Raw genomic sequence first — 12609 nt, forward strand, 5'->3', positions numbered from 1 at the left:
GCAATTGATACATATATTCTCCAAAAATGAATTCTCTTTTATCCAGCAGAATTAAGTCTGAAGTAACTGAGTTTTTAACTCAGAAAGTGCATTTGCTTTACACGACTGTATATCATGACGTGGATGAATGAAAATCTTCATAGATTAATTATGTTTTGTTTACCTTAGGTTCTTTTAAAACCTTGTATTGGAGAAAACTAAGAAGTATTCCTTCTCCAATGTATTTTCAAACCAACAGGAGTCAACTTGCCTCTGTTTATATGATAATGCTGGCATCTGATGGGGACCCTATACTCCTATTGCAGTATGTTCTGTGTTACAATGTCATTCAGTGTGGAGAATTGCAATCTATTAATGGTCATGTCATTTTATACCGGGTGTCCAGGTACTTTTGATCAATAATGTGTGTAGATTTTTTTTAACCAGTGTGTTAAAGGACATTAGGGGCTGATTTACTAAAGCTTTGAATTTAACTCCTGAAAACAAAGTCAACCTAACTCCCTTCCAAGATTTTAACTTATTTATCAATAACTTTTTTGCCGAATCATACAATTGATGCTCTGAAACTTGACTTTTTTTATCCAGTGCAGATCATGATGTCAAGAAACAATTAAAAAGGATACTGACACTAAAAAAGTACTTTTTAAAATATTAATGTACATTAAAAGTTACCTATAGGTCATGCTGACAATTATAAGAAGCATGCAAAGTAAATTTTATGGTACATGTAAAAAAAAAAAGGTTCAATATCTGGTGTAAGTATCTCTTTAAGGGACATCTGCCATTGACTCCTATATGACCTCGACAGTTGTGAGATGGCGTGTTTTCAGATTCGGATTTTAGCAGCTTTGGGGTATCATGAATCTCTAAAAATTCAAGTTTTTATTTTCTCACGAAAAAAAATTGAGTTCCCCCTAAAAAACTTGACTTAAAAAAACAGGCTTAATAAAAGGGCCCCTAAAATGTTTTATGTAAAAAAAAAAAAAAAGCCCATCGGCTTCAAACAAAGCAGACATTGTTTGTCTATGTATTGTAATATTAAATAAAAATACATTTTAAATAAATTTAAAGGGGTTATTCACCCTTGAGTTAACTATTAGTATGGTGTAGATGATACAATTTGCAATTGTTTTGCATTCTACAAAATATTAAAAGTTAATCAAAGGTGAACCACCCCTTTAGGTTTAACCAAATTATAATACCTTGGTAATGGGGTCATCAAATATACACATGGTTGGAGTACTAATATTCTTCTAGACAACAATGGCACCTAGCCTATAAAGGTATGCAAGGGATCTTAATTTGCATGCACATTACTTGGCGTGGTTGTGATGCAGTGTGGTTGTTCACCGACAATCACCTAATCAAACCAAAAAAAGCCCCTGGCACTCCAACTACAGGAAATTCCTGGCACACAGATTTGAGCACAAATCTAATGGCTAATGGCACACTTGAGGGGTTATGCAAATGTCAATAATACCCAATATCATGCATATTGTCAATAACTTAAATGGCTCCTGTCACACGAATCTACACCTCATGTGTGGCTGCCATTGAAGCCACTGAGAACAGGCACTGCAAGTATTTATATTTTCTCTGCCAGCAGATATTAATAAATGCTTTCTTGCCTATAGGTAGACATCTGATACAGTCCTTTTCTGTTCAGATGAGAAGATTAGTCGCCCTGCGATTAATCTCCTCTAATGGGGGGTAACTAATTTCCTCCAAATGCTTCCTCAGTGGCTATCCCACTATGTTGCTAGTTTTCCCAGGTTCCCCCAGTTATGTGACTTGTGCTCTGGTAAATTCAGTCACTCTGCAGCCCATCAGGAATACAATGAGATGGTAACCAGATAACAGCTTCCTGACACCTGCATTGCTAAAAATTAACCCATGCCCCACCAAGTCAAGACTGCTTTGCTTTCTGTAGGAGAGAAATATCTGAAAATAGTTTCATTGTAAAATGCTGGCCCTTTCTGAAAGCAAATGACCAGGCAAAATGACCTGAGATGGCTGCATACAACTAAAAACCTATTGGTTCAAGAATAACATTTTAAATGGAAGAATGAATTACTTGCAATGTGCACCATGCAATTTAGTGATAACAACGATACCATAAAACTCAGTACAAAATTAGACTTAATCATTTCCTTTTGGGTTGTATTCTAGATCAGTAGGAAGTTGATCACTCACTCTGCCGAAGTTGCCTTTCCCCAGCTCTTTCATGAGTCTGTAGTTGGTAATACTGAGGGACGGTGGTGTTTTGGTGTCCACTCTAATCCTTTTCTCTTCCTTTCCATCTAAAAGATTAAAAGAGAATTGAATACAATGTTAATTGAATGTCTTAAAAAAACTACATTGTCATATAGAACTACTCATGAACATCAGACACCCAGAGAATTTTAGGATGTATCCTTCTTTGTGTCTTTTTGAAGGAATTTGTACTACCTGATGATGCAAGGAGCTGACCTGGGAATCTACTTAGGCTTCTGTATTTTAGATTTCAGTGTCTCAGCCTGAAGCTACATCTTATTCACCCACTTTGTATTATAAAAACACTAATAGGTGATCTAAAATTAGATGTAAAATCCACAGCCTTGGTTTAATCTGCTTTATTTCAAATGATACATTATTTTCCAAACAAATAAAGGCTGTGAAGTGCTGTGGTGCTCTATGTGAGCTACAGGCTGCTCTTTGTCAAATAAAGTAAAATATGGGATGGGGGGAAAAAAAACAATATGGGAAAGTTGAGGTATTCTATCAATAAGCGCTAAACAGTGTGGCTAGAGATTCCAGCTGCCAGCGCATCAATGGTTAAAATACTCACAGGAATACTCTCATAAAGAGCTTAATTATTCAAAACAGCCTACAATATTCTGCTTGCTCAGTACTCTCTAATTGACCACTTTATCCTGGGCACATCTAAAGGCCTCATAGCCAAACTATATAGGAACTTGCATACTAAAGTATTTGAGGAGCTGCTGAACATGCTCAAGGGCAAATAGGAAAGAGACATAGGCCCACTAGACAATGAGGAATGGGATGAGCTGCTAACTCTCAGTCTCCCTGAACTATAGCGATAGGATAACTCGACTCTACTTTATACACAGAGCCTACTACTACCCGGCTAAACTGCACCAAATATTCCCTACATCCTCCTCAGAATGTCCTAGATGTCATGCTGAACAAGCTTCCCTAGTGCATATGGTATGGGAATGCACAGCTCTGTGCTTAACACCCTAGAGAAAATCATGGAGGTGCAACTTCCTAGAACACAAAATGCCAGCTTATTTGGAATTAGGCTCAGTGATACGGTTACATTTCTACAGAGCATCTTTAAATTTAATTTTTATTAAAGAATGTGAATTTATTGCTGAAAAAAACTCATTACACGTAGATGGAAAGACCCATTGCCTCCCACTACCCCACAGTGGATCTCAGAGATAACACTTGATAGCACCCTGAAAATAACTGTGGAACTTACTGCTGTTACAATTATAATCACTGGATTGTCTCTGCTGACGTGTTTCAATAAAAATTGTCTGAATTAAAAAAAAGGCATGGGACCATCACAAACTGTTTCCTGTGTTTAGCTTGTGCTATAGGGTGCTTTTAAGTATAGAATATAGATAATAGATAAGAACAATTATCATAATAAACCTGAACAGTTCTAGAAGACTGGAACAGATTTAAATGCCCACCTTATTCACTGAGATAGCCCTGTTGATAATGCACACCAACCATAAAACTATTTAACCTTAAATCAAGGTAATGGAACTAGCATTATCAAACTATGGGATTTTGGCCAGATATAGTAAACGATCTTCATCTTTATAATCAGTGGTACATATCTGAGTAATTCTCTTTTGCTTTGTCATAGACCAATAATGAGAAACTCTTGCTTGGGGTTTGTGTACCTGGTTTAAAAGGGTTATTCACCTTTAAATTAACTTTTAGCACATTGTAGAAAGTGGTATTCTGAGACAATTTGCAATTGGTTTTCATTTTTCATTGTATGTGGTTTTTGAGATAGTTCACTTTTATGCAGTGGCTCTCCAGTTTGCAATTTTAGCAATCTGGTTGCTATGGTTCATATTATCCTAGCAACCATGTATTGATTTGCATAAGAGACTGAAATATAAACAAGAGAAGGCTTGAAGAGAACGTTGAGTAAGAAAAAGTAGCAATAACAACAAATGTGTATCCTTAGAGCATTTGTTTTTTGTGGGGTCAGTGACCCGCATTTGAAAGCTGGAAAGCGTCAGAAGAAGGCAAATAATCCAGAAACTATATAAAAAAGGAAGGCCAATTGAAAAGTTTATTAAAATTGGGCATTCTGTAACATACTAAAAGTTAACTCAAAGGTGAACCACCCCTTTAAAGTGTGACACAGAGCATCTGATACTTAGGGGCACATTTATCAAGGGCCGAATATCGAGGGTTAATTAACCCTCGAATTCGACCCTCGAAGGATTTAGCACAAATACTTCCATCGATCGATCAAAGTAAAAATCGTTTGATCGATTTGAATCTATCGATCAAAGGATTTTTCTTTGATCAAAAAAAGCTTAGAAAAGTGATGGGGAAGGTCCCCATAGGCTAACATTGTACCTCGGTAGGTTTAAACTACCGAAGTATGTAGTCAAAGTTTTTTTAAAGAGACAGTACTTCAACTATCGAATGGTCGAATAGTCGAAATTTTTTTTAGTTTGAATCAAAGTCGAAGGTCGTAGTAGCCTATTCAATGGTCAAAGTACCCAAAAAAATACTTCAAATTCAAAGTTTTTTATATTCAAATCCTTCACTCAAGCTTAGTAAATGTGCCCCTTAATGTGCATTAAAGGGATTGAATATTGGCACCCCTAGTGCATTATATACTGGAAATATCAGAAGTATACTACATATATTCAAAAGCAGTGGGCCCAAGGGCATTATATACTGTGAGAGGCAGACGACATAAGCACCCCAAGTACATTACATAGAGTGAGAGACATAAATAATGAAGTTCTACAGCAATACAGAATAAAGATTCTTCTGCTTACCAATTGGATGCTCCTCTGGGCTTCTTGATCTCTTTGTAATACACCTCTCATCTTCTGTAGTTGATGTCTTCCTGCAGCAAGTTCTTTTTCCTGCTAACAATATTAAGCATTATGTTACTCTCTAATCTCCAGTTTAGTCACTAAATCTCCAAATGTAAGCTCGTGAAAATGATGGAAATTTCTATCCTTAACAGTGTTAAATTACTTGAAAAGACATTGCAGTAACAATTTGATCATAAATGGCATGTGACAACTTAAGAGTGGCATGTGAGAGCCACGTGTGGAGTGGATACAGCTACCACAAGCACGTTGTTACATCTAAATTTAGCTTCCTTAGTACTGTAAACAAAGTACAGGTATGGGACCTGTTATTCAGAATGTTCGGCACCTGGGGTTTCCGGATAAAGGATATTTCCGTAATTTGGATCGTCATACCTTAAATCTATTATTAAATCATGTAAACATTAAATAAACCCAATAGGCTGGTTTGCATCAAATATGGATTAATTATATCTTAGTTTGGATCAAGTACAAGGTACTTTTTTATTATTACAGAGGAAAAGGAAATCATTTTTACAAATTTGGATTATTTGAATAAAATGGAGTCTATGGGAGATGGCCTTTTCGTAATTTGGCACGTTTATGGATAGTAGGTATCAGATAACAGATCCCATACCTGTACTATAACCTTATTTACACAGTAACAGGCAGTGGATAATGGCTAATAAAATACATTTAATATAGTAAAAGGAAGTGGGTACCCCAACTATATAATAAGACAGTGGGGCTAATTTACAAAGGTTTATGCTAAATTGTATCAATGCAGTAGCCTGTAGCATCCTTGCTTTTATTTTTTTCATTTAACCAATAGTAAAATGATCAAAACTAACTGTTGATTGGTTGTTATAGGCAAACTGCATCCTATTGGTCATTGGCACCCTAAATACAGTAAAATGCAATGGACACAAGCTCCCAAAAGCAATATGCATTACTTGCACCCCAAGATTGTTATTTGCAGTGATACCCAACAGATATTAGCACCTTAACTATTACATTAAGTTAAATGAATATTTTATTTCATATGTACCCCAAGCTCAATATTCACTGACTGGCAATGGACACTGGCATCCTGGGGGCATTATATATATTGGAAGACTTAGGGACATACTGTATTTATTATGCTGTGTCAAAAACAGTGGGATAATACACCACCATCCTCAGGCTTCGCCATGTAAAAAACGGCATAAAGAGTCTAAAAAAAACCTGGATGATTTGGGTTTTCACTTGATTTTATCAGTTTTATCCCCGATCTGATTAATTTTGTTTTTTTCATAATTATTGATAAAAATTAGATAAGTTTGGAGTCTAGTAAATAACCCCCTAAATATTTGGAGTACCAGTAAGAAGTGACAGTTATTATCCACTACATATACACATACAGTATAATAGTACCCCAACCACATTAAACTGTAAAAGCCAGCAATTTCTGGCACCTAAGTATATTATATAAAGTAAAAAGCACTGTGCACAAGCACCCCAAGAACATTGTTGGTTACTTGCACCAAAAATTGTTATATGCAGTGACAACCAGTGAATATTATCACCTAAAGTACAGTGTATTGAGTGCAGAATTCTGAGTAAAAGTATCCCAACAAAATACAGACAACAGACACTGGCACCCAGGGGGCATAATATACATTGGAAGATTTAGCTACTGCCACTAAAAGCATAGTATCAGGTACTGGAAATGGTAAATTTAGCACATTATATATTACAAGAGGGACGTTTCAGTTATAATACACTACATATAGTCATACATTGGTACCCCACTCACATTAAACAGTAAAAGCTACACACCAGAATAATGTACAGAACCTTATTATTCTATGCAAGAAAAGTTATCATTCTGCATTGGATCCAACGCAAACCCCCTACAATTAAACAGTGGATTAACCTGATAAATTGTATGCTTCCATTAATAAAATTGACCTATGAAGCAAGAGGGCTCTCCGATAAATTTGAAAAGATTTGGGGTCAGTGGGTGGATGTGTTTCCTATGTCAACAGATGAGTGAAGGCTTTAAAGGTATTCAGATTGTGTACTGCTATGTTTCCACTGTTTGTAATGGTTCAGAATGATAAACTATATGATCATTATATGTGATTGTAATGTTACACTGATCTGATGTATTGCCAAGTGTTAAATTAAACTTAAAAAAAAACAGTAAAAGCTAACAGTTATTGCCACCCCAAGTAAATTAAATAAACAGTGAGAGGCAGAAGGTACACTCATCTCCAACAACATCATATAGAGTAACAGATGCATCTTTACTTTTTTAGCAGATGAAAAATGCTAAAGCAATAACTGTCTTCTCCTTACCAGACAAGTCCTCCTCTGGACTACTGCTTCTCTTCTTTTTCTTCAAATCCATGTTGCTGTCTTCTCAGCAGATCTTTCTTCTTTTCTTCTCACTTTCCTGTTAAAAAAGATGGCTTTCTGACGCTCTCTAGTAAAATTATTTGCCAAATCACCAAGAGCAAGCTCCTAGCGATGAAGCTCCTAACTGGTATAAAATCAGTTAGTGATCGTCAGTTGGTGGCATGCGGCAACTTAAGCCTTACAGTGTAGAGCACATAGAATGATGCTGGATATCTCCAGTCAAACTGTTAAAGCAGTGGACATAGTTCCTGCTTTAAGATAAAGGGGTTACCTTTGAACTTTAATTTTGGTCCCATGGGAAAAATATTACAAATGCAATGTACTAATCTAAACTGAGCTGCACAAGACTTTTAGAGCAATATAGAGTTCTATAAAACCAATTACAAATCTCTCTCTATACAAATCTAAGCTTACCTTTTATTCAGACACATAGTGGGATTGCTTTTGGTGGCTTTGATGGCATTACAGTCTGTGGTGTTTCTCTTGCGTGCCTCTTTTACATCCATTTTTCTGCTGGAGCGTCCCTGTAACACAAAGATTTAGGGTAGTTAGATATTTCCAATGACCCAGGGATAAGCAATTACTTGAAATATACTTTCATTCATCAGCCATAGAGCCAAAGGTCATATTTATACATATAAATAAATATAATATGGGTTGTCCTATAAAAAGATTTTATCTCACTATTGCCTGCACCAATCAATGCATATTAAAACCCATAATTCAATTCCAGACGTGTGACATAAAAGAAGTAATTCTGTGACAGATGGCTATCTTTCTGTCTTTTCTGCCTGCTTGTTGCACAGGTGTATGTGTTACCACTGAGGCATTGGGGTCTCCATTCTTAAAAAGGCTTAAAACAAATTACTGTATATAGGGAACAGGGACAGAACAATAAGTAGGCAGGTGCCTAGGGCACAACTTGAGTGGTGGCATTTCAGGGGAAAAATTGCATAGTTCCCACTGGGGATGTGGGGGACTGGTGGCAAACAATGGGGGGAAGTTGGTTTCAAATGAACGGATGGTGGGGGTCAGACAGCAGAGGTATATGTCTTTGATGCAACTGGGGGAGGCACAACTGCAGGGAAAGCAGGGAGTAGAGTGGGAGTCAGTGAAGAAGAGCAGGGGGAATGATCAGCGAAGAAGCTGATTGGTAGAAAGCACAAGGGGTGTAAATACTATGTGGGGTGCAGTAGTGGCGTTGGGAGTGATTAGGGAGCCAGGACAAGTAGCATTACCTTAGGGGATAATACCACCTGTCCATCTCTAAGGGGTCTTGTATAATAAATATGGTAATAAAACCATCCAATATGTCAAATAAATACATTTTTAGAACCCACACAATGGCCACTGTAAATGAAAATATTTTCTTTATAGTTGAGGAAATTTATTGTAGACGTGCTATCCCCAGGACCCAATGTTCTTTCAAAAGCAGTGCATTTTCAGAGCTAAAGCAGTAACAAGGAGCACTGATTGTTGGGTTAGTAATTTTTTTGTAATTCTTGCTCCAGCTGTTTCAGAAGCCTCTATACCAATGGTGGTTAATTCTAGCTTAACAGGTTACAATTTTTCAATATATTGTTGCTTTCTGCCCTGCATTCTGTTCCTCTGTATTCATCTTTGTTCCTGCAAGACAGTAGAAGAACAAAGGTTAATAATAAGTGTAGTCATTTGCTGTGGTCTTTAGTATTCTAATTCCCTAACTTCTACAGGGCAAACTCTGCCCCAACTATTTTTACCCTACCCTACTGGTAAAGAAAAGGCCTCTTTTTGCTTCTACCAACCCCCCGCGAAAATAGCTTCCTCTTATTCATACTCTACCATTCAATGTCAGTCTTTTAATTTGTGGCAGACTCTCTACAAGAAGAACTGAACACTGCAACCATGCAGAATTGTTAAAAACCATGGGCCCTAATACATGAATTAAGCCTGGTCAACCTTCTTCACTATTTTTAAAGGCCAACCTCACCCTACCTATTGCATACAGTGCCCAGACTGCTTGCCAAATAAATTACAAGTAGCTCTTTGTTCACCCATAGCCTGTAAGTGCTTTACATATCCCACCATTCCTAGAGCCCATGATCACTCTAGTGCCATGTGCCCACATATCCCACATGCTCCACCATTGTATTGCATTGTATACTTGGCCCTATACTGCCTATTAGTGTCTATAGATGTTGTACTTTCAATAAAGTAGATTGTATGCCTCATACAGTAAACCTACAGGATGAACGTTTCATATATAATGGCTCCATAGGGCAATATGTCCAATATGCAATGCTTCTAGTATAGTATGTCCATAGCCCACAGTGATCCCTATGAGAAATAAAATGCTACAATAAGACATAAATTCAGTATTTAGTACCCCAATGTTCCTTATTATTGCCTTTTCAAACTCCTAGTGCAGTGCCTTCCCTGCCCACAATGCTCCCAATATAATACACAAACAGCACCTACATTACAAAATGCCCCTAAAAAGGTACAATCCACAGGGCCCGGCATCATTGTCCCCCCTGGTGGCAGTCCTGCTGGGTACTGTGTGACACTACATGAACACACCGGCAACTATGTGACATACCCTGGTCCAAACACAAAGCTAAGAGAAAGATAGATTTTTGTATTCACCGTAAAATCTTTTTCTCTTCTCCTACATTGGGGGACACAGGCACCATGGGAATGAAGATCCTTCAGCTTGGAGAGCGGACACTAAATAGTTAACTTTAACACCTCCTCCTGCTCTGGGCTTCATCCCCTGCCTCCTCCTCCTGAATTCAGTTTATATGACAGAAGAAGAAAAATTCTCTCACATATAACCCAAAACAGAGGTCTCCCCCAACCTCTCGAACTCACAATAAACCCCTCTTAGAGGAGTAACTATAATGCATGAACAGGCCTGGATTTGTGGCCCCCAGAGTGTGGACAATAACCCCTAAGTTCTAGTGCTTTAAGCGACAAGTGTCTGCAACACCTTCCTCCCATAACTGGCTTCGGCTGATGCCTGTACGTGAAGCCTGTAGAACCGTGTGAAGGTGTGTATGGACGACCAGGTGGCTGCTTGACACAACTGGTCCACTAATGCCTGGTGTGTGAACACCCAAGTGGTGCTTAAAGAGCAAGTCAAAAGGGCCCTGACCTTAAGCGGAGATGCTCTACCCCTCAGTGTGCAGGCTCTGATGATCGTAGCCTGTTCAGAGTCCACTGATCTTATCTTCTCTGTTGCCAACAAATTTCCCTTGATTGCTCGAACAACATCTAGTTTGTTAAGCTTCAACACTAAATGATTCTTTGGATCTGGACAAAATGATGGGACTACCAAGTCTTGATTGATATATATTTCCGAGACCACCTTTGTCCTTAGGACCACTTTGTCCTGGTGAATGATAGTGAATGATAGTGAATGGAGGCTTGCTTGAGAGAGCAATGATGTGATTGCTAGGAGAAACACTACCTTTTCCGTAAGTGTAGGTAGTGGAATATTGTCTATTGGCTCGTAGGGGTCTTTGTCCTTGTAGGACAAAGAGAACTAAGTTCAGGTCCCAAGGGGGAACTGGGTGCTTGTAAGGAGGATTCTGGTCTCCTATTGAAGAAATGTTCTCACATTTCTGTTCACTGCGAATTTCCTTTGGTAAAGAATTGAAAGTGTTGAGACCTGTACTTTAGTGAGTTACGGAGAGACCCTTGTTCAAACTGCTCTGGAGGAATGCTTCTGTATGAAATCTTCTTCTCTGGCCACCCTCGGATCCTTGTCTCTGGACTCACACCACCTGATGAAAGTCTTCCACACTCTGTGATACTTCTTGTCCGATATAAGTTTGCACGCTCGGAGCATGGTGGGTATGGCCTCTGTTGGGGCTCCTGATGCCTGTAATACTATACTATAAAAGGGCATCAAGAGCCACACCGTTAAATCCGACCAATGTGAATTTGGATGGGCAATCGGACCCTGTGTGAGCAAGTCTAATCTCTGTGGTAGGTGTATGGGTGTTTCTGCCAACATGTTTACGACGTCTGCTAGCCATGTTCTTTGCGGTCAGTATAGGGCCACTAGTATGGTTGGAATTCCTTCTTTATATTTTTTATGATACTTGGGTGAAGAGCCAGAGGTGGGAAAACATATGCCAAACTGAACTTCCATGGAATCACTAATGCGTCTACCGCATATGCTTGTGGGTCAACGCTTCTTGCCACGAATTTTGGAACCTTGTGATTGTGACATGATGCCATCAGATCCACCTCTGGATGGCACAACCTTGTTACAATCAGCTGGAACACCTCCTGATGTAATCTCCATTCTCCTGGATCTAGAGTTTCTCTGCTCAAGTAGTCTGCCATCCAGTTGTCCACCCTGTGTATGTATACAGTTGAGATTGCTGGTATAAATCTTCTGCCCAGTCTAGGATCCGTTTTGCCTCTGCTAGGGCTGCCCTGCTGTGTATGCCCCCCACTGGAGTCCCTCCCAGGGTGGGCACGTCTTCATGCAGAATTGTGCTTATCTTGGGGGGGCTTGGTTGACCCCTTGGAAGAGGACCAAGTAGTTCCCTGTTTGTTATGGTACCATGGACGGCTTGTCATTCTGTGGCTTCGCCCTCCTTGCCTGACAAAAAAGGGTCTCTGCCTGGGTCTCTGTTTTAGGATGGTCCTCTTTGGTCTATTCATGTGGAAGCAGGGAATGGTAGGCTTACTAAGAATCACCTCGTAGTGTGGTCCGCCGCCCATATTTTAAGCCATAGAAACCTGCGGGCTGCTATGGATTGTGCTGATGCCTTGGCAACCAGCTTCTCTGCATCCAAGGCCGCATTGCATATGTAGGCCGTGGCGTCGGCAATTCGCGAAAGCAGCATGTCCATAGAGAGATCCTCTGAGCCGAGGAGCTATGCCACCTGTTCCACCCAGACTTCCATCGCATTGGCCACCCATGCAATAGCGAATATCAGTCTGAAGGCTGTTACCGACGCTGTAAAAACTGCCTTACAAAACCCTTCCAGTCTTTTGTCTATGGGGTCTTTGAATGCAGCTGCGTCCGCTACCAGAATGGTGGTCATCTTTGACAATCTGGAGACCTGTGGGTCCACCTGAGGGGGTGAAGCCCAGAGGTCTATGCACTCCTGTGGAAAAGGATAGGCTTGGG

At 39.2% G+C, this 12609-nt stretch overlaps 1 protein-coding gene across 6 annotated transcripts in view; it reads right to left on the reverse strand.

The window, feature by feature from the left end:
* foxd4l1.2.L (forkhead box D4 like 1, gene 2 L homeolog) overlaps positions 1–12609 on the reverse strand; it is a 59389-nt gene that overhangs the window by 25576 nt on the left and 21204 nt on the right. For 2 of the 6 annotated variants that reach the window (XM_041586400.1, XM_041586447.1), the window contains 4 exons: positions 7896–8005; positions 7422–7518; positions 5043–5135; positions 2194–2300 (listed from right to left, as the gene is read on the reverse strand). In XM_041586400.1, the coding sequence (XP_041442334.1) occupies positions 2194–2300; positions 5043–5135; positions 7422–7473 (252 nt within the window). In that variant the 5' untranslated portion in view covers positions 7474–7518; positions 7896–8005. Of the gene's footprint in view, positions 1–2193; positions 2301–5042; positions 5136–7420; positions 7519–7895; positions 9108–12609 lie in introns of those variants that run through there. The other 4 variants (XM_041586341.1, XM_041586377.1, XM_041586518.1 and 1 more) reach the window with 3 other exon arrangements.

This window comes from Xenopus laevis, chromosome 1L, assembly GCF_017654675.1.
Source record: "Xenopus laevis strain J_2021 chromosome 1L, Xenopus_laevis_v10.1, whole genome shotgun sequence".
NCBI lineage: Eukaryota > Metazoa > Chordata > Amphibia > Anura > Pipidae > Xenopus > Xenopus laevis.